General features: G+C 38.9%; 1 protein-coding gene across 2 annotated transcripts in view; it reads right to left on the minus strand.

Moving 5' to 3' along the window:
* LOC146704484 (voltage-dependent calcium channel subunit alpha-2/delta-1) overlaps nucleotides 1-21,115 on the minus strand; it is a 78,756-nt gene extending 57,641 nt beyond the window's left edge. For both annotated transcript variants that reach the window (XM_085461656.1, XM_085461655.1), the window contains exons 1-3: nucleotides 20,839-21,115; nucleotides 12,272-12,353; nucleotides 11,930-12,046 (exon numbers count right to left, since the gene is read on the minus strand). In XM_085461656.1, the coding sequence (XP_085317782.1) occupies nucleotides 11,930-12,046; nucleotides 12,272-12,353; nucleotides 20,839-20,927 (288 nt within the window). In that variant the 5' untranslated portion in view covers nucleotides 20,928-21,115. The remainder of the gene's footprint in view (nucleotides 1-11,929; nucleotides 12,047-12,271; nucleotides 12,354-20,838) is intronic.
* Between the last annotated feature and the right edge of the window lie 2,650 nt (nucleotides 21,116-23,765).

Consider the following 23,765-nt stretch of genomic DNA (forward strand, 5'->3'; position numbering starts at 1 on the left):
ATCATTGTTCTACTGCCGTTGAGAGCTGACCTGAGTGCTAGGTAGTCCTACTAGTCCCACAGAGAGATATTTCTGCCCTGCTCTCACCACTCTTAGTTGTCATTCTGCCAGGGCCGCCCAGCAGCCCACCATGCATTTAGTGAGAAAGCAGAGCACAGCTTAAAGGATAGACAGAGAAGATGAGACAGGCTCTGCTAAACCTCACAGAGCATCCCAGACACCCTGTGTATATGTGTGTGTGCGTGTGTGTGTGTTTATGTGTGTCTAAAGGCTCCAGACACTGAAATCAATAGGCTGTTCAGTGCACACTGCCCAACTCCCACAGACAACAAAGCAATACTTACAAGAGTAGTAACAGTCTAAATGATCATTAACACCCACATTCGCTCTTATCTTACTCTTTCTCAGTTCTGATGTGTCCAGACATCGTGTTTTTTACTTGCCATAATGAGCTCCGTCTCAAATGGATGGCAAAAAAAGTAAAAATGGGGGAGGTGTGAAAAAAGAAATAATAGAAAAGAAAGAGATGACTCTGAAAAGGGAAGAGGGAAGGACATAATTAACGAGCAGATGTATTAGCAGAAAGGACAGTCTAGAGAGAGGAAAAAAAACAATACTCTGACTCAGCATGATCACTGCCTTCAAAGTAAACTCATTAAAACAAAGCTCATCAGAATGAACACTGGAATGAGGAAAACATATAGCTGGGTGGCTTATGGATGATTTACTGAGCAACGGGATGGTTTCCGTGTTTGGAAAAGGACAAACAAAAACACCTTCATCCGTGTCTAATAAATAAATACTTTACATATATGCAGGAATATACATAAAGGAGAACAAAAAGAGTAAGAAAATAAATGAATTCATATCATGGCAAGACATGGAGAGCAGGGCAAAGGACAGACAGACAGGACAGTAGTAGTTTAAAATGAAAGCTGCATGGAGAAAGAAGAGACAGATGGCAGAAGAATAGAGTGAGTGATAAAGCAGTGAGAGATGTCAGAGGAGATAGCTAAAAGGTTGATTTTAAATATCAGTTTGACAGAGAACTGTGACAAAAGGCCAGGATTTGAACAAAGAGGAGACAGCACTGGGTGTACTGGAACAGAGAGTTGACAGAAAAGGTGGGAGGGATGGAAGTATCCACAGAGAAGAAGGTGAGATAGTAAAAGGAGGAAGAAAGCATGAGACAGAGTGACAGACCTGAGGTATCTGCAGCTGCGAGAACCCATGGGAGAGCCTTGCTGATAGGAACAGTAAATGTACACCTGCTCCCCATTCCATTTAGTATTTTGGCTTTTTTGTTGTCATGCATGTATCTCAGAGATCTATTGCTAAGTGTAGCTATATCCCCTATGTGGACACCATGGATGGATAATTGGTATTAATATACTTCTTTCCAGTACACTTGGAGAATGCCATGTTCTTGTAGTATATCAGCTGTGTTCAAAGATATGCAGTCACAACTGTTTGGACGGTCCCCCTGAAAGCCTCTCGTACAACCTCAAATTGTTATTATGATTTACAAACACTCTGATCTAAAGAAACCTTGCATGCTTACCACTTCACAACAAGAATGGCTCTCTTCCACAGTGTGTACTTTGTCCTGTCTCTCTCCCCTCACCCCTAACCAATCATGGCAGATGGCTTCTACCTGAAGTCTAAAAGGGAGTTTTTCTTTCCCACTGTCACCAATCAAAAACTCCTATTGGGTGTCTAATTGTTGGGGTTTTCTCTCTGTTATTGCATGTGCTTTATCTTATAATATAGAATTTCTGACACGGAGAGACTGTAGATTTAGGTGTGCTTACTGTATGCTTACTATTAGGGATGGGTACTGGTATCCAGTGCCATTATGGCACCGGTTCTGACATAAACGGTAGTAACCAGACCAAAAAGCAGCGCACATTTCAGTGCTTTATTTCGGTGCTTTTTCTTCCTGATATGTCATACACTTTAGATTCTAGCCAATCATTTTACGTTTCCAAGGATAGTAGGCGGGCCCAGGTATGTAGGTTCTTTTAGAGCAGAGCTACAGATTAAAAATGCCCAAGGCGAAGTGGTCAAAACTCTGGCTGTACTTCACAGCAAAAGATGCAAACTCAGCAGCCTGCAACAAGTGCTTTAAGGTGATACTGTGATACTGTGCAAAGGAGGTAACACCTCGAATCTGATAAAACACCTGGCGACATATAGCATTTTGTTAAAAGCCGAGAAATGCGCCGTATTTGATAGCTTGTTGCGAGACCTCACACCATGCACATCTACTGCAGGTGGGTTGCCTGTTATTGGACCCGGAGTTAGCAACATCCCCCAAAAACCCGAAGAGGAGAGTCCTGGCCCCTTGCCCTGCCAGTGTAGCAGAAATGATGAGGGATGATGATGGCAGCAGCAGCAGCTTCTCTGCATGAGTAGCTTAATGTTGTTCGTGTGTAATTTACGTTGAGTACGCTAACCGCGTTATTACATTAATGCATGTAAGGTGAACTAGCAAACACCATCGTAGTTACATGCGGCTGTCTTCTTGTTTGATGGCAGATGCTCCCTTCACCCTGGCAAAAAAGGCTAAAATGACCAAAGAAAAAGTGGAAAACAGTTAAACATTTTTGGACAAAGTTTGTGTTTTTTCCATTGTTTAAGCACTGCTTCCAGCCAAGACTGATACCATAAATCCCCTATAGCTGCAGAAAAGGCTAACGTTGTTATCTTTTTATAAGAAAAACAGCTGAACATGAGAGGTTTTTGGACCAATTTTGTGTTCTCCATTCTTTTAGCACCGGTTTGAGCACCGTTTAAGCACCGGCACCGTTTCAGAAGTACCGGTTTGGTACTGGTATCGGATAAAACCTAAACGATACCCATCCCTACTTACCGTTAAGATCTATACATATATATATATATATATACCTATTATTTACTTATCAATTTTGTCAATCATGAGTACAATGCTTACCATACTGTTACAAAAAGATTATTAAGATTAGATTATTAATGTTCATTTAATTAAAACTTGAGCTTTTATATCTTCTGGTTTTATGAACGTTTTCTATTCAAATCAGAGAAAACCTTATGTCCAAAACTATGGCATAAGCATACAGAACACCATAATATGTAGGAAAATATACATCATTGTCCTTTATACACCACTATCATATGTGGTGATAACTGCAGTATTTAATTTTTTCATGTTTCAAATCTACATTAAACAAATCTTAGTATTAAAAAAAACATTTATTTCATTTCTTTTCTACTCTTTGCAATTTTCTGACTGCTCAGTTTATCTCTGCTTGTTTCCCGAGGAAAAACAATGATAAGGATTTACTATCCTTGGTTAGACTGATTCATTTTATTATTACGAAATATTATTATTTCACTGTCTATTGGTTAATTATAATTAGATTACAGACAATATATAACAATCTGTAAAAGAATTAACATGTGCGAAGGAAGCATAGATATACTGTTTGGTAGTAATCGCAGCTGAGAGCAGAACGGCAGAGAGACACTCATGCTAGTGTAAGAGCTGATCCTAATTACCTTGTTTCATCTCAATTATTGCAATAATTACAAAGTATGGAAATGCTGATTCTGAAAAATGCTACATGCCACATTTAATTGGCATTGATCAGTGTTCATTTTGAAGGAACAGTATCTTTAGACCACAAAAGGCTTTAATACATTTTGTAATCCACTAACACAGTTTGGATTTCATCTTGATTAGCGTATTAGGCTATTGTCCCTGGCCTACTAGAAGTCTAGTTAGAATTTCCTATTTGCAGTCCTCCCCCCCTTCTCTTTTCATTATCACACAAACAATAAATATAAATGTATGCTCACAGAAAAAGACACACACATACACACACACACACACACACACAAAAACACCGTTTACCTGCTTAATACAGTATGATCAGCGCACAGTTGTGATGGGATGTAGAGTAACATCTGTTCTGGAGACTAGAATATCTCTGATCGTGTCATAGCTACTACTCATTGCTGTACACTGGTACACAGACACACACACATACACACACACACACACACACACACACACACACACACACACATACACATAAATGCGTCTTCTGCTCATTATTCTAACATTGTGACAGCAGGCAGCAGATTAATAAAAATATGGTCCAACACCTGGGGTACAAAGACTCCATTAAAGAGATCTACAAATACCACATTAAACACTTAACACACATCTCTAAACAGAGGGAACTGGATAACTGAACTTTGCAGCATTACCCTGGAAATCTTGAGAATGACACTTTTATAGATATGACTATGATTTTTTTTCATTATTGATATGATTGTAATCTAAATGTTTTCATTACCATATCATGCTTACATTATAGGGAAATGTCTGAAAGACAGCTGGGACATTTCTTTCCTCCGTATATGCTTAATACGTAAAATATATAAATATGTATAAATATATAAAAATAGCACTCCAATGTTATGATATTGTGTTGTTTGTCTTGAACCATACTTTGCATTTGTTTCCCTCTTTTAAGTGAAGTAATCACTGAAAAATGGTAAATGGCTTGTATAGCGCTTTACTTAGTCCCTAAGGACCCCAAAGTGCTTTACACTACATTCAGTCATTCACCCATTCACACACACATTCACACACTGGTGATGGCAAGCTACACTGTAGCCACAGCTGACCTGGGGCGCACTGACAGAGGCGAGGCGACCGGACACTGGAGCCACTGGGCCCTCTGACCACCACCAGCAGGCAACTGGTGAAGTGTCTTGCCCAAGGACAGAACGACCCAGACTGTCAGAGCTGGAGCTCAAACCGGCAACCTTCCGATTACAAGACGAACTGCCAACTCTTGCACAATCCAGATTTACCTAATACCACGTTTTTGGTAGTGGAGACTACCTGAAAAATATAATATTTTTACCACTTTACTGTTTATTCTATGTCTACTATAGATAAAGTTACAGAATGTCAAAGTAGTCAATGAGTCATTGATTTGCTTGTATTTTGGTCAGTCTGACAGTCAAATAACCAAGACAAAAACTTTGTACCAGCTAGCATATCCAACAAGGTATATAATTAAAGACAGTGGGCTAATCGTGTTAGGAAATTCTAACAGCAAAGTTTTAATCAATGTATTAGATCACATCGACTGGGCCTCAAAATCAGGATTTTCTTTTTCTTTTTTATTAAGATGAGTTTTACACATAAGCTGCTAGTTAGCAGCTAGCTAACACTGGTAAAAAAACAAGTGAACACTTGATCATTTCAGTGTAACACAAACTCAGTTAAAATTCAGAGATCTTTTTAAAATCTTTCCAGTTGGAAAGCATAAAACCATTGTGAATTAATCTGATGCAGAGTGACAACAGTTGCACTGCAAAGACAACAACAAGACAGCCCCAAAAGTGGAATGGTTTTGCAGGTGGTGGTCACAGACATGACTGATTCTTCCTCTGGTTTGTTTCTTATCTTTCTCTTCATGAGCGGAGGTTCACACTGAGCACATGTCACAGGCATGAAAGAGTCTGGAGATGTGGTGGCAAACGTTGCAATGCCTGCACTATCATCTGCAAAAGCAACTGCGACCAGTGGTGGACCTACAAGCTTTAATATTATCTAGCATGCCAATCGAGCTGCATGAGCACAGGTCCCATTAAAGGATGCTGGCTCCTCATACCACCTTCAATGAGTCTGATTTTGACAGTTTGGTCAGAAACATGCACATGAGTAGCCTACTAGAGCTCACATTGTAGGGCTTGACAGTGCTCCTTCTGTTCCTTCTTGTTATTTCTATTTCATTTAGCCTTAAAAGGCCAGCAAGTAGTGTATGTGCCACAAACTGTGGCTTTTTGATTTTCTTGTATCCGTCTGTAGACTGCATTAAATCGAAATAATAAAATAAATATTTAAAAAATTAAGTATTTTATCAACTTACTGCTAAATGCTATTCTGTAAGAGAGTTCCATGATCATGTTGCCAACATTGTAAAATTAAGATTATTTAGCAAAGACACATTAATCTGCAAATATCCATGTACCAACACACCCCATTTTACAGCGCAGAGTCTCACACACCACCACCTGTGTCCTGTAGACTTTCTTTCCTTTTTTGTGTGCTGCAGGCTGAGGGATTACTCTAAGTAATGCTGTGGAGTGGCTCATTAGTCACTGGATAGAGCCCTTCACCTCAGGAGAAAAGAGGAATTGTGCAGACACACACATACAGTACTGTAGACATACACATTTACCCCATGCAGACTGTTCAAGTAAAAACAAATAACTGCGGCTGATATGTGGTTTCTGGATGTAGGGAACAACCCATTCAAAGAGCAAGTGTCTAAAAATATGCTAGTATATTATTTAGAGTGATAACTCAGCCTGCAACACCAAAACTCAACATCTGCTTTATGTTACATTCAGTTCAAGTGATGTTATCAATGAAGCAAACCTCAAATGGACGTCCAAAAAAAACTGTGGGACCCCACACAATCACAGGGCACTTGTGTGGGCAGTAGGTATACTAAAGAGGGAGTTTGATGTGTGAGCATGCATCAGTGTCTTTCTTCAGTGTTTATTTAGTTTATCTTTTGTAGCACAAGTTTAGCTGTATCAATAATTGAGCCTTTAATTACAGTGTACTTAGGCATTCAGGGAAACAGATAACAAGCTGAATATGTAGGAAGGAGAGATGTGTTGTGAATCAACTCATCTCTCCAAGATGTGTTGACTCAAGCCAGGAGAGTCTCACACAGTTTTGCCGAGTGGTCAAGCGTATTTGACATCAAGATTTTCATTATGATATCACCCTAAGCAGAATTATTTACTCTAATGACCCTTTCACAGCTTCATACTGTTTTTTATGAAGGTGTGATAGCCATTTATTCAGCGTAAGAGGCAAGAATTTTCTTGGTTGAGATAAATCCATTATAATGGAAATCTGTTTAAGCATATGGACTATGCTCTCTGTATTATAATAATAATAATAAAAGTAACAAGAATAAAAATAAGATGGAAATCAACAGTAAGTGGTCTGAATTTAAAGATACAAATATGCATTCATTAGAATTTATTATAAATTTATAGAGGAGTTTTTGGTACTTTGGCCCTTTGGCTCATGCGTGTGTAGGTGGCTACATTTCAGTGCCTAAGCTCTATCAAACAACTGTCTGCCAATATCCCCTATTGAGTTTTTTATGTAGCAAATGATGTATAGTGGGTGGATCAGTGAGTGGGCAGGTGGACAGTCCAAACGGTGAATGTTTCCATGTTTAAATGTGTGAGTGTTCCCCACTGGGCTTCGAGCCACAGTATCCATTGTAAAACCTTTGATAAAGTGATCTCTCCTAGCAGTGTGCAGCCAAGTACATATTAATAATGCATGCTACATTCTGCCTCACACTTATTTATGAAAGCATGAATAGGCACACATAAATGGACACTTATTTCACACACCTGTGGCTAGGTAAGCTGCAGCCTTTGGAAGGTCATCCATCACACGGAGTTAGATATCAGATAAAGAGAGACAGACAAGACACAAGAAAGAGAAAGACGAAAGCCAACGGGAGGATGCAAGTTTGAAAGCACTTGTCAAGTAAGTGAAAATGGCTTGAGTGCCTTGGGCAATCTCCAATTATATTGACATTGCGAGTCACTTCCAACCTCATATCAAAAGCACTGAGCAAAAAAGGAAGTCCCAGTTGCAATGAAGATTCGCTTCCTGCATTTTGCCTAATAAAGTTTAGAGCAAAAAGCCCTCCTTTGACTTAGAAGATTGGTCAGCAAAAATCTCAAAGCACAACTGAAATCTAGTGGGACAGTTTGCTTCCTGTATACTATCTTCTGGTTTGAGTTTGCTGGTGTTTATTCTCACTCCTACTGTATGCGGTCTGCAAGTATTAGAAAGACTATACCCAAAAGGGAAACCAATCGCACTATTCGCTAAAAGCCTTCTTTATTTCCTCAGCTGCTCTCACTATGATCCTTTGCTCACTGTCTATCTGTCCATCAATCCACATAGCCATTATTTTCATGTGGACCTGCCTCTTTCCCAGCATGCATTTATCATTTATCTTCTCATCTATACATCTCATGACAGAGAATCCAATATCAGTGTGCCTTGAGGTTACTCATAAAAGAAGATGAGGCATAATAAAGAGTGAGACGTGATCGATGTGTGGAGGTTGGATCAACTGTCAACATAAAGTTGACGTCCCACCCACCACCTACCCTTATGAACTTTTCACATAGAAAATACACCGTAACATTGCCCAGTATTGCAGCCATTTCTCTCTTCTACTGCTTTTCCATGCAGTAGAGCCAATATTCACTTTGCTGCTGATGCAAATTGTGGCACCAGCACTCGGAAAATTGATAAGAACATGAGTGGCTTTACTTAACAAACAAAAGACAGACACTTGGCAGGACACATGTTTATGGACATTCATAAACACTCCCTTTCCATTACTAATTAGACAACAACTGCAAGGCCTTAAAAAGGCAATTTGCTATTCAGACTCCTAGTGGAGATGAGAATCTCTGCCCTAAAAAAGAAAGAAAGAAATTGGGGGGGAGAACATCCCGAGGGTCGAGGCTCTCATTATCACATTCAGTCCAAAAGAAGAAAGATCTCAGTCCGTGCTTTCTACTCTTTTAAGTATATGCTTCACCCACTGTTCCTTTAGCATACAGCATCTATCCTCTACTATGGAGCCAAATTAGATTTATAAATCGTCACACACACATACCTTTATAACAGAAACATTAGTTGGCTATAAAATGTCCATCAAAAGTAATACGCACTCCTCAGGTTTAGACTGTGATAACATACAGACTAGGGGTGCAACGATATTCGTATCGATATTGAACCGTTCGATACAGTGCTTTCGGTTCGGTACGCATATGTATCGAACAATACAACATTTGTAATTTATTTTATCAATTTTCCTTCTGACGATGCTGTCTGTGTTGAGCGCTCAGTGAATCTGTGTTCGACTACTCCGCCTAGGCTGCACTGTCGAGCGCAGATCCACTGAGCGCTCAACACAGACAGCATAGTCAGAAGGAAGAGCGCAGGGCAAGCTAGCGAGACAGAAGTTAAGCTCTCCTTGCAACAGGCAAATTGAACCTCATTCAGATCTGGCGTTTGGAATTATTTTGGTTTTCATGTGACGCATGACCCTGAAGGTAAGTGAGTCATGGACTAAAGTAAAACAGTATGTTGGATGTACCATGCAATGCTCAATTACATTGGTGTGAACTAGTGTGTTAGCGCAGTTAGCTCGTTAACGTGTTGGCCGTCTAGCCCCATGCACGGAGCGATCGGCGGTAGCTCGTTAACGGAGATTTGCCGTGTTGTGGCGTTAAGGTCATTTCAACGAGATTAACCTGAAAGCACTAGTGGGAACACAACGAATATGACTGCACATTTACGCCGACATCATCCTAGTGCAAAGACAAGTGGAAGCAGACAAAAAAAAGCAAGCAAGCATGCTACTAACTTTAGCCGAGTCATTTAGACAGCTGTTAGCACATGATTCTCCTTATGCTGCTGAGAATATAGCCCAGAAGAAGCGGATAGTATAGCTTTTATTTTGGAAAGAGACATTTCTCTGTAATAAACTCTCTTTTCCAAAGATGAGTGATTCCTCAATCAGATACAGGGCTTGCAATATCGCTAGCCCGACGTCCCGGAGCTAGCGATTTTTTCATCAGCGATCTCTTCCCTGCCCGTCGGGCTATTGTAGGAAAAATATATGTCAATGCTTTTGCATTCTTTCAGAAATGTAGCTGGGTAATTATGTCATTGGCATCGGTGAGCCACTGTCAATATGTGACATATTGAAGTCGCGTTTGAATTTGCGCTTGTTTTTTTGCTTTCACTTTGCAATCGTGCGAACTGTGTATAGAGAGCGACAGTACTGATCTGTGAGTGATGATAATTTGTGCACCAATTCCTCTGACATCGTCTTATTAATCGTTAGCTTACTATGCAAACATGACAAGTGAAATCTCCCGCAGCAAGCTTAAACATGTGAGAGGTTGATCGCGCAGAGAATCGCTGAGCTTATGTGAGTGCGTGTGTAAAAGCATTTCAGTTCTGCTGAGCCAAATAAGACAGGTCAGGGTGAAGAAGTGACAGCCAAAGAAAAGCTTACCACAAAACGGAGAAGTTATGACAAATCAGACAATAAGGCAAAAAGAAAGTGCAGCTTTATGGTTTCATGGACAAAATAATTTCTGTGGCTGCAATATGATGAGCTAAATAACCAGGGCTGCACATAAGTGGTCCGCAGGTGCGCATTCGCTGTCAAAATAAAAAACACGCACAAGGGTTAGGGTTAAATTTAAAAACTGTACTTTTGAGTTAAAAGATATATTTATAATTTTAATAAATGACAAATTAAAAATGCATGAACATTTTTTTGTATCGAAAAAATATCGAACCGTGACACCAAACTATCGAACCGAACCGAACCGTGAATTTTGTGTATCGTTGCACCCCTAATACAGACCTCCTAAAGGTTGTTCTGAACAACTGTTGGGTAGTTGTGTACTTTAAAACAACTAGAAGATCCTGTTACTAAACCACTCTAAAAATGTTTTGAATGATACTCTATTTAAAGGCTTTGGACTTCAACCAAATAAAAAACAACCACATTTGGAAAACTTAGCCAGAAAAATATGCAAACAAATAGATAATGCGCAGATGGTGGTGTTAATGCAGAATTATGTGTTACGTTTTGGGCAATAACTTGTGAATTACTCAACTTAACTATTCATGCTTTACACAATAATGCTGTTACAGTTATATGTTGTGTCCTACTTAAGGAAAAGCAATCATTCAGTTTGGCATAAAAATATAGTTTCTCCCCATTTACAACTGCTGTGCTGGTAGGTGTGATTGTTGGATATTCAACTAAACTTCGTTTTACTGTATGTGGATGTAGATCAATGTATGTGAAGATTTAAATCTCCAGTCAGATGCATACAGTATATGCATCAATAAACATAATTCAGCTACCTTTATTAAATTTGTATGCTATATAGAGACTGAATTTTCTTTAACTTTTTTGTTGCCTTTAATAACACATGATCATGACTTTGCAAGTTTGTCTGTGACAGATGCAGCTCAGAAAACAGAAGGCTTTTGTATCTCATTGCTTTTAGTTTTGGGACTGTCACAAAATCTACACATAGCACAGGGTGTCGTGCTTGTTCAAGACAAATCAAACATAAAAACAACTTTTTGTCTTTTGCCCTTCTCCCCCGTCCCTCTTCTCAGCTGTTTCTCTTTCCCTCTTTCTTTCTCCCCTTCTTTCCCCCAGTCAAGTCTGTCCCGTATTCAGTAAGTGAAAATAAAATAAACAATAAAAGGTGAATCAAATGGACCATTACGGCAAGGCTGGGATGGTCAGTTTGGTAAAGTAAATCCGTTGGGCATCTTTCTTTGCCTTTAGACAACAATTCTGATGGCAAAAGAGCCAAACGGGACAGGCCAAAAAAAAAAACAAAAAAAAAAAAAAAAAAACATAGGAACAACTTAATTTTTTATCATCTTTTTCAAATTGCTTTTATCCGTGTTGGCAGTTTTCATCCCTGGTCTGCAATGAATTAAATGTACCCAAAGTGAATTCCTGATGTGATTTTCACTTGAATGACAAATCGGTTCATCTGCTGTTATTTGTATTGTATTACTTTTACAATGACTAAATACCACAAACATCCCTGTGTCACCAAAACCTAATGTGCTCCAGTTTATCTTTAGGTTTTTACAATCACACTCTGATTATTTAATATCCATGGTGGAGTCTTAGAGAAGAACAGATGGAAAACTGGTCGCTGTCATGGCACTTGAAGAGTTTGTCCTGTGCAGCATCAAAAGCTACAAACAAATTGCAAACTGACAGTTGGTTCCTTTGAGAGGAGTGAATTTTACCTCCAAGGCAGCAGACCTCTTGTGTAGCAGCTGCTCTATGTTCCTGGCTGCTCTGGCCACTAGCTCCTCCGCATCGTTTTGCTCCACAGTGTAGAGGTGCTGGTTACTCAGAAAAATCTACATGGAGAAAGACAAATGTAATTGCTGTTTTAATACAAAAAAGACTTTTTGTACACACATTCATTTGTTTAAATTATTGTTAAAACTAAATATAATTTTCACAGGAAATTAAGAGTTTAAACATTTAGGGGAAAATATACAAGGGGTTGACTTAAATTTTAAGAAAGGAATAGGATTATGCTCAGATTTTATGCATGTCTGTGTATATTCCGGTGTTTATACCTGAGTGAGGCTCTTCCCAGCTGCGGCTGTGTCTGCCAGGGTAACAAGCTCTTTCTGCATCTGATCAACCCATTCTTTAATCCTATGGGGCAAAGAAATGCACACAACCAATCCTGTAGCTCAGATATAACCAGTTTAGAAGAGACGTTGCATGCATTTCAGTTAAACTGTCTTTCAATCTACCGTATATCAATCATCTGAAAAGACCAACCAAGTCACTTGATGCAAAAACAAACAAGGTCAAAGAGAATCACTCTTGTGGGTCGGGCAAAATGTCAACCAATCAAACCCAGATCACCAGAAACAAACACAATGTCATCTAATAAAGCTTGTGTCACTGCATGTCAACTAATACAATTGCTTTCAGAGAGTTCAAACATGAAGTCAACCAATCAGATAAGTGCCAGCTATTGTTGTGACTAGTGACAGTGATGTGAGTGGACAGGCAGGAGGTGGGCGGTAGCTAAGACCAACATGCTTTTCTATACCTCAAAGAGCTTTAATCATTTCCAGCCTGCTGGTGCCATTGATGTACGAATAATAGCAACCAAACAACAGACTCAATGATGGTACCCATTCGCTTGAGTGAAAATTGCTCACCTGATGCTTGCCTTTTATTTTTATTTATTTATTTTCTGTGTCGTCGTGGTACATCAGTCACTGTGCCACACACTGGTTTATACCTTAGTCTCATCCTCCTCCATTACTCACTATGTACCACTTGAACAAAGTGGCCATGGATGATCACTGGGAAGAGTAGAACCTAAGACATTATGCATGATATGAGACAGTGGCTTGTTAGGATAATCACATGTTGTCAGGTGATGTGAAGTTGTAATGAATGAATGAATTTGCTGATAGTAAATTATCCTTAATACTGTTCAGAATATCATCAGGTATATTGAAAATGAGTAGGTGTAAGGGTAACCCAGATATTAAATAAGAAAATGTAACCTGTGCATTGATTCTAATAACAGACCTCACTGAGAACCTCTACAGAGTCTGACCTTGGTATGTGTGGGTGTGTGTGTGTGTATGTGTGTGTCGTGCAGGGTAGGGGTGAAAGTGACACACAGGAGCCACCAGTCTATGAATGTCTGACTTTTTTTGATAAAAAGTATGATTTAATAAAAAGAAGTTGTATTAAAAAATGATTGACAAACACAGTTTTTAAAAGAAAGTAAAAGAAAGTATTCCTCTGTATTTGAATTAAAAAGGGATTATGTTACAACAAATGTTCATTTGAGAATCTGCTAAAAACAAATCTAACTGAAGTAGAATTACATAAACTGAATGAAACATGAAGTGAATTATATCCATATGTGACTGAATGTTTAAATGTGATGGGGTTTCTGTGTTAACAATGACATGAAATGTAATGAAGTGATTTTAAAATTTAAACTTTAAACTTTGCGTTAAATCACGTAAGTCAGATAGATAAATAGAGATAGATAAGATGTGGGTGGACATCAGGTGATTAGATGTTAATGCTGGGCCCACGTCCTCATTTTAAGTTTGACAGCGTTTTAGTAGGTAAAGGTGAAAGCTTGGACATGAATTGAGCTGCGGTGTGGGGAAGGCCTCGAAGGGGACTGGCGGCAGCGCCCGGGCCTGGCAGATCCCCACGTAGTAAATAGGAGTGAAGAAGTTAAAGAATTGAGAACAACGAGGGAGGGAGGGTGGGGCACGTAAACGAGAATGAACAGCTTGCAGAACTGGGGGAACCTATATAGATGACAACCGGAAGGAGTGTGCTTGGAGGCGTGGTCCTGCTCCTGAAATTCCGATACATAATCTCCAATAATGTGACTGGATGTCCCCAGTTAGAGGTCGTCTCAGAAGATGTGACATCCAGTAAGAGAGGGGAGAAAGGGTGAACGTGAAAAGTTAAGTGAAGAAGAGATATAGGGTTCTTCCCCTTTGTCTTCTGTGAGATGAGCAGCTCAGAAGATTGGACCTGAGATGTTCACAGTTGAAAATTACAGCAGAGACGCTAGAGGGACTGACCCAGCCCGACCTGTGGACCAGCAAAATGGTTGTATATTTTTGGCTTTCCTCTCTGCTCAGTGTGTGTGTGTGTGTGTGTGTGTGTGTGTGTGTGTGCGCGTGTGTACAACATACTTCCACTAAATTCCCAAGGGATACTCATTTCCTGTTGGGTGATTATCATCAACTCAGAACACGGGGATAAGTGCATCTTTAGGCCTGGTTGTGCTCACCCTTTCTCCAACCTCTCCTCACGGAAGATAAGAATAAAATCAGCATTAGCTCAGAGTCAGTTAATAAGATAATTATAGTTCAGGTGATTTGATTGTTGTTTTGTGATTATTACTATTTGATTTTGCTTTGCTCCTGCTAAATTGCTTTAATAACATTTCCTGCAATTTGTCTAAATTGTAGACATTCACTTTTTAACCTTTTGTGAAACAGTATTGGTAAAAATCTGAGTATCGTTCTTTACTAGTCCAAATAACTCTTACAGGTTACTCTAGTCATTTGAATACAACACTCCCTTGGGGCCTATTGTCTTGGCTTTTAAAATCAACCCAGTTATTAACAAGTGCCCAACTGAGGCTACGTCCACACGTAGCCGGGTATTTTTGAAAACGCAGATTTTTCTATGCGTTTGCACCTTTTGTCCACACGTAAACGCCGTTTTTGGTTACTGAAAATGCAGATTTTTAAAAACTCCGGCCAAGGTGGATATTTTTGAAATCGTGTGGACGAGAAAAACGGAGAAAACGCAGCGTCAAAGGTGTGCGCCTTTTTTGACGTCACACTGTGCGCCACGTTATTGTTTCGGTGAAATGAATTTCTACAATACTGTTACTGTTAATTGTACTCTCTGCATTGTTTAAATGCTTACATATACACAGTTACTGTCCCTCCACACATATGACTCGGTTCTGCTTCAATGCCCCAGCTTTGTTTACTTTTTCCCACCGAGGCTTCTAGACTTCTGATTGGTCAACATTTCTACAGGTTAGGATTATATCGCCACCTGTTGCTTTGGCATGTTCCTAGCAGCGTTTTTCTTCATTTCTGCCTTTACGTGTGGACGGGATTATTTTTTAAAACGAAAACGGAAAATCTCCGTTTTCAAAAATACCCGTGTACGTGTGGACGTAGCCTGAGAGGGGAGCTGCCGTTTAGTAATGAGTGGTGGTGATAAGGCCGATCCTGCAAGGCTACTCGGGCATTTTTCTTATCAGATGACGACAGTGGAGGACATTTGGATGATTACAAGGCAGTCAGAGGGGTGAGTCCCCTCACATATATCGGCTCCAGCTGAACTCTGCATTACTTACTGGGTAAGAGACTTATAGAATCAGAGTTTAGGACTTTTTAATCAGAGAGCTGAAACAGACTTCCCATATAGGGGTCATGGACCCTGCAGATCAATGATGTAGAAACTTTTTTTTGCCATGTATACTGTATGAGAATGATGACAAGTTTATATAGCATAGAGAGGTTCTCATTAACATCCATTTCACAATTCGGCTGCCTTGAAGCAACATGCACACACACACAGACACAGACACACACACACACACGCAGGAACAAACATTGAAAATCAGATATTCATACTCAGAAAATACTTTCAAAAACTGTCATTGCAGCGGTGTGTTGAAAGTCATTCAATTTACTACGTGAAAAACATCGACCGTGACATTTAGTGCAGCTGAGGGGGTTGGCAAGACAGAAAGGTTCAGAAGATCAAAAAGCAAGGAAAAAATGCATCAGGGATACAAAATCCACAGTGAATGAGGAACATTCAAAGCAAGCACACTTGTGGAGAAAGATGAGACACTTTGCAAGATAGGGAATAACACAGGGAATAGTGAATGTGAAATACAGTAGTTTAGGGAAAGCTTTACTAGTGTAAGTCAGGAGATTTTAATCTTTGCTTCTCAATCTCCAACTTGAAAAAAGTACAGCTTCTTAAACTCCATAGTGATTTGAGGAAAGTTGAACTCTGCAAATATTATTACCTGTCACATGTAGGCTGCTTATTTCCACTGAACCTATGGCCTATTGGATAATACAGATTATAAGTGTTATGCTGATGGGCCTGTTACCCATATTTTGTGTTGATCTATTGCTGTCATAAGTTGTTAATTGTTTCATAATAATCATTGTCAACTTGACAACCTTACCAAGAGAATGATAATTTTCTCTGCCTTGTAATTTTAGCAGTATAGGCCAGGGTTTGCATGACTTTAAGTATTTTGTGACCCTTTTTAATATCCTGTTGTTCACTGGGTGTAACAAAACTGTACTGTTTACACACTGTGTGTGTTTATGTGGACCTTAGCTCTTGAAGCCTGAAGCACAGACAAGTCAACTGTGATTTAGAGTGTATGTGTGCTTCCTGGAATTTGGCATTCAGAAAGGCAGAGGCACTTTCACCTGACTTCCTGAGTTTAGCTTCTGTGGAATCTTATCAGCGTAAATTTCTGGTTGTGAGATAACCAGGGTATGTGTGCATGTGCTCTTCTTCAAGTACAGTATGGGTGCGTGGAAATTTTTTGTTACTCACTTTGTTTGGAAATCTATATGAAAAGCTCATTTGTTTTATGTATACACAGAAACCAAGCACTGCAACATGCAAGGGAATTGGTCTTACTAGTACAGACCTCACTAGACTCCTGCAGCAGAGGAAAATAGTATAGAACAATGCTACACCCCAAAGCCATATCTGTCAGTTTATATGCATATTTGAAATCAAATATTCTTTTTAATTAGGATTTACTGCAAATCAATACAAAGTTGTTCAGATTGATCACCCTTTCCCTATGATAAAGTACATCTATCCTGACTGAAGTAATCTTGTCTTAGATGACAATGCACCAGCCTTGGGGCACAAGGTGTCACTGAATGCTATGAAATTGGTGTAAATCATATTTTATTACCTTTGCTGCTTCAATCCAGTCTCCCAAATGGGAAGTTTTGAATTGATGTTTTCAACAGCATTCTCCATCACCATCATTAAATGAGGGTATGTCTTTTGAAATAATGGTGTTGCATCCATCCAGTAGACTTTCAGACACTTGTAGAATCAGTGCAGAGTCACAGTGAAGCTGTAGTGGTTGAACATGGTGTCCTTGCACCTTACTAATAAATATATATATATATATATTTCTTTCTCATATTCACCATCCATCTTGTTTAATTTGATCTATTCTATTTCTAGACTAAAAAGGCAAAGTACTCTGATCTGTGTCATTTTATCATCTTTCACAGCGCTAGCACTCTAGCACTCATCATAAGGTGAAGGTGGGCTGTTATCAATGGCTAAATCAAAAAGGTGATCCAGAGGTGCCTGTAATAAACATTAATAAAGTCGATGTTGTTAAGCTGAGGTAGCAACATTTTTCTACTCTGGTTTCTGGGCTTTGATTACTGTAGCCTGTGGCACAATGCTGGATAATTAAACACACATACGCAGACACAAATGCATATACCAATGGCAACTGGGTCAGGCACTGCCCTACATTGTTTTACAGACACAAGAAGAGCAAATGAGAGCAAAAAACAGAAAGAGAGGAAGAGAAACAAGGCAGGAAAGAGAGAGACAGATGTTGTGGTACAATCACTTTGGAACTAGAGAGAGTAATGAGCTGGCCCATGATGTGTATCTCGGTAGGCGGCTGTATTAAACCACAGTCTAATTACGCATCATTATAGAGGCAAAGACTGAAGCAGGTCCAGTCCAGACAGAAAAGCAGAATGAGGCATGGAAACACCAGCTGCACCAAAACAACCTGCAGTGCCTGCCCTCACTCTGAAGCCTCTGACACCCAGGTGGCCAATTCAGTTCCTGTTCAACATGACCTAGATAATAAACGTTGCTTTAATGTGAAGTTAAGGGTTTGAACATCAAAATTACTTGACCACCTCATGACCCTTAATCTGTTTTTTTTGGGAGGGGGGGTTGTTGTTTTTTTTCTACAACCGTGGGACAAACAGTAGAACTGTGATATATTCCTACCACAGCCGACATGGGTTCACAGTAATAGATTCAAAAACTCCCATGCGATGTCTTTAAAGTAAGCTTTTGCCCCAGTTTTATTTTCTGTTAACTTTAAATAGTTGCTGAAGAGAACTAAGGTAATGTAAGATGTTTTGTCTCCAGAGTTGCTACTTTAACAACAGAGCTATTTAGGATTGTCAAGAGACAGAAGAGCAGGTGTTTACAGTTTGCCAGAACAGCTTATCCATAATGAAAATGTTTTCTCTCCATCCATTTGATCAGTGTAATCCAGGAGGATGCACTTAATAAAACAGAGTGTAAAATACAGTTAATTTTAATATCTCTTTTGCTCATGATGCCTATGTTTAATAATTCTATTATATCTCATTAGCTTGCACAATATAACAAATTTTTTTTTTAAAAGGAAAAAAAGAAACTTCTTTAGTTTCTCTTCTTTCTGGAACTATTTTCATTCATCAGTTATTTCTCACAAATATCTTTGTTGGTATTGTGCCGTGCAGAAAAGCATGCAAGGACAGTCATGTTTTTACTGATCACTTTCATGCTTACTGTTTGTTAGTCCATTTGGCAAGAAAGAAGTATGAAGAACAAGGACTATCTGGTTTGTGCTCTTCATTCAAAAATGAATCCCCACAGCATCCTCCACTTCTAAGCAAAATGTTTTTCAAGTATACAAAAAAAGAGGAAGGGACATTAAGATACAAAGGTGGTGAAACTGAATTATTTAATATAGTTTAATACAGATGGAGAATCTATTTGTGGTGGGGAGGGAGAGAAACAAACAAACAAATAAATAAATCATATGCCATCTCCACTCAGTCTCCAGCTCCACCATCTCCAACAGCAGTTCTTCACCTGCTGTTGATTGTGGTTAGAGTGGCCCTCTAGCTCTCAGTGCACCTGAGCCAAAGGAGGACTGCTGCTGTTCAAGAAGGTGGAGCTGGAGTCTCATTTTCTTTTCTATTGACAGGATGAGCTCTTCTCTGCAGATGAAGAACAAGCTTGTCACAGAGAAGAAGCTGAATGAAACTGAGGATCGCTACAATTGAAACCTGGCCAATTTGCCAGCAGGTCTAAAGAACACAAGACAGAAAGAGTATGGGTTAGCAGTAAATGAAGTTTACAAATAAGAGCGAGGAGATTATCCACAAGCAAATCAAATGCAGAAAGCATCTTGAAAAAAAATGCTTTTTTTTAAAGCTACACAAAAAAAGTGTAGAACATTTCAGTAAGTCTGTTTCAAATAAAATGGCTTCTGGATTTTCTGAGCACTTGTTGTGGGTGCACTGATCAGTCTTCCAAAGTAAACAGTGCAGCATTACTATAATCTAAACAGACCAGAGCAGTTTAGGCCAGTGAACATTGCAGCAACTGTTTCATCTTTTCTGATACTGTTTACATTTTGATAAAGAAGAAATGTTTCCTTTCCATCTATGAGTCAGAATCTTGTCTTGTGGTTGTGGATAAGCGTATGATTATTATTAGTTCAGTATTATATGCTCTGGCAGCAATGCAATACTGAATTTAAACATCTTTTGAAAAAAAGACTTGGAATTATTGAGATATACTTTTTTCTCCATATTTGGCTATTTTATTACTTGGGTAAACCGGTTTAAGATCCCCCATCCCCCCTCCTCTCTACACCCCCACCACCGGAAATTTCCTTTCTGACAAATATATTGACTCATTCACGTTTCATCTTTCCTTAGAAGATGGTGGCCTGGTCATGTTTGAATAGCGCAAATATATTTAATATAACGAAACAAATATATAACTTTTTTTTTTAAACAAAAAGAAAAAAATAGTTTTGAGTTGATGTAATAGGTTACCCTGGGGGCTATCTAGTTTAATATCAAACAAAAATATTATTTTGCAGTAAGCAAAAGTTTGTATTTTTAAGATATGAAGGAAAATTAATGTCTCTCAGAGGCCTTCCCCTCTTGTGAGAAAAGAAGCACCTTTTACAAGATTTTACATAAATTTATAATAAATTATCAATTACAGTTTAAATATCCTGTAAACGATACTTAAGCATATTTTTTTTACATATTATGTTGATAATCCAAAAAATATTCTAAAAGAAAATAGGGGCGTTTTACTCCAGTTTACAATATGAGGAACAAACCTCAAAGGGTAGAATCACCTGGTTCTTGGCCAATGAGGGTCCCCAGAAAAACGCCAACTTTTATCATTTATTATTGGCTAAAGCAGCAGGACCGAGCAAAGCCACTCTCCTCTAGGCTACAACTTCATAGAGGAGCTGTCACGGCTCGCCAAGCCACCGGTGACAAACTGCTGATTAGGGTAACCAACATTAATCAGCGTAACAACGCGAGCAGGCAGAGGTCTGAAAAAAGCTGTCTTTATCAAAATGACCACCGCATGAATGAAATGACCTGCCCACCCTCTCACACCCACGCACACCATGAAGCCTATACACTCGTGAGTGTTTCATTAGAGAGAGAGAGAGAGAATAAAAAAGAGAAAGCAAAAAAGCTCCCTGAAACAAGGTCTCTGCAAACCAGAACATCAATTGATCGAAACAGGATTACAAGAGCTGTAGCCTACTTACATGAGCTGTGTCGGAAACTGCGATGCCCAACAACCGTCCTGCCACAGCAGGAACAGAAACACCCAGGCTCGTACCCCGCAGGAATCCATTGTAAAAAAAAAAGAAGAGGGGAAATTCCCCGATGGACGTCAATATAGAATCTGCTCCACTCCCCTCTACCGCCGCTGAATGAAACGACGGGCGAAAGCAGCGCGTGTAGCCGCCTGTCGCTCCCTCACAGATTAACGAACACTGACACCTCTAATCTGATCACTCGGCCATCCAGCGCTCTAACAGGTACTGGATCTGAATGCGATGCCAGACTCTCTCTCGCTATCGCTATCTCTCTCTCTCTCTCACTCACTCTCTCGTTCTCGCTGTTCCCGCTCTTTTTGTCTGTCCCTTAATTAACCGGATGCAATTATGACAAACAGTAGTTGTGTAGGCAATAAAAGGAAAAGGTATAATTATGGTGTCACAAATGATTACTAAAAAGCATAACTTTAATTGGTGCTTTTAATCATTAGTTATCGTTAATCTCTGGCTCTCTTTCACAGTGTGTTTTTGTCCTGTCTCTCTTTCTCCCCTTTAACAGGTTTCTTCCTGTTAAAAGGGAGTTTTTCCTTACCACTGTTGCCAAGTGCTTGCTCAGTTTGACTGTTTTTCTGAATTATTGTATTAGGGTCTCTGGTTTACACAATAAAGCACTATATAGATAAAGTGAATTGAATTGAGTTGAACTGAAATGAATAACTTTTGTGGTCTTTTGAAATAAATTTTGATAACTTTTGTTTTTCTTCAAACAGGCACCATGTGTGCTTGCTCTCAGGTGGGCAGCTTAAGTAGCAAATATGTAATTTTTCTGTTCTTTTTATAACATCAGTCAGAAAAACAAAACAATGGAAGGGACTAACTGGCATACCACCCACACAACATATGCAGTCAAATATATACAGGTTCAGGGCTTTCTCTTTAAAATACTTCAAAACCTCTCATCATTGCCTACAATGTGGAGATAGGGGAGAATTTACTGCCTTTGACTGCACAATCTTTACCAGTTATGCTAGACAGCAAGCAGACTAACTGTCCCACATGAGAATGAATGAGAATACTAGGCTGGCAGCTGCATTGATTTCACACATATAGTGCACGAGTGAAATTACCAGCAAAGTACAGTATTAGAGCCCAATAAATCTCAGTACTATCCATCATGTTTTATAAAATTGCATTTCTAAAGATGTGCTGCACATCGCATCGAATTTTAAAAGTTGCAATATAAATTCAAAGTCTGGCACAACTGCAGTAGTAATGTTTTTGTTGATATTTTAAGTTATTAGTATCATCACCCTGTGAATAATTGAATAATTAAAGCAAAACCATAAAACCTAGTCTATCAAAGTGCCTGTGTGTGCTTGTGCATGTGTCTGTTTGTACATGTGTGTGTGTGTGTAATTCAAGCCTGGAGGGAGGGCAGGGCGGCACAAGCACGGTGCTTGGGGATTTGGTTATCAATTGTTGCTTGGCAACCACACACCATCTCTCTTGTCCTCTCACCCTCCCCTCCTCCCATTTCCCCCTTTCTCTCTTTGTTTCTCCCTCCCCACCTATCCATTGCTCTTACTGTACTACACTGTTGCGCTGACCCTTCAGTTTTTCCACTGTTCTCATCCTTCACACCTTGTGACATCACCTTTCCCAAATTCTCCCCCTACACCTTTTTCCACCCTCATTTCTCCTAAGAGAGGAAAAGAAGCAGATGTGCCTGATGATGGGATAGGAACGAATAGTGAGAACTGGACAGGAGAAAAGAGCACAGAGAGGGAGAAGGAGATGGAGAGATGGTGGCCTCTTCTGCAGACAATCCCATTCAGTACTTCAAGGATCTTGCAGTGCACCCTGAAAAGGAGTCACTGCTACATACCTTCTCATATAGTCTAAGAAATGATCATTGGAAAAAGACCAGAATAAAATCTTCTGGCATCAGTCAGACAGGCCGTAGAAGTCAGTTTTTCTCTATCCGTGTACTAATGTACTGTATTCCATATAATGTAGTTAGATGATTAGATTGATTAACATATATTCCGTAACAGGAATACATACAATAAATAATTTGCCTTAAAATGTATTTTTGTATGGGCTTTTTCTTACTCCATATGAGGAATTTACTGAAAATATCTGCACAGAGTACAGAATATTTATTTTGAATATTAACCTCAAAGTTAATACTGACATCCAAGAGCAACCTGGAGATTTATATAATGAGTATAAGTGAATAATGTGTTGAACCATAATTGGTTAAAGAGCAGCTGTATTGGGTTTATTTGACAGAGGATACTGCCACCTATAGGTAATCTACAAAAATTACTGGAAACATTAAAGAACAAACCAGCTTCAATACAGTCTTTGTTTTTCTCTCTCCTGTCTTTCTTTTCTTTTTTCTGCATCTATGCAGTAGCGTGCCGATATCATAACGGCTGTGTTTAATATATGTGTTCATACCCATGCACATTTAAATTTGAACATAGATGTAGTATCTGACCACCTGGGAGAACATTATGATGCATTTCATCAATTACATTCCGTCATTTAATTAAGTGAACAGCTAAATGATACACTGGATCTTGATAAATGAACTATTCAAAATGGAAATATTTACGTATGTAATGTAATTTAGTGAGAAATAACGAAGAAAGATAAAGTGAAATAAATGCAATCTTAGTTTTAATATCTGTTCAAACATGAGGAAAGCCAGTGGATGGGTGAATAGACACATTTAAAATATTTAAAAACAATTATTTTGACCTCACTAAAAAAATTATAAAAAAAAAAAAGCAAAAGCAGGTTCATTCGGCTAAATGACATATTTATAATAATACAATTCATAATAAGTTAAACTAATAATTAAAATAATGATTAAAATAATGAAATAAAATAACTCAAAAATATAT

This window comes from Copadichromis virginalis, linkage group LG7 (genome assembly GCF_057382275.1).
Source record: "Copadichromis virginalis isolate Kocher_CV1m ecotype Utaka linkage group LG7, C_Virginalis_male_GT1.1, whole genome shotgun sequence".
NCBI lineage: Eukaryota > Metazoa > Chordata > Actinopteri > Cichliformes > Cichlidae > Copadichromis > Copadichromis virginalis.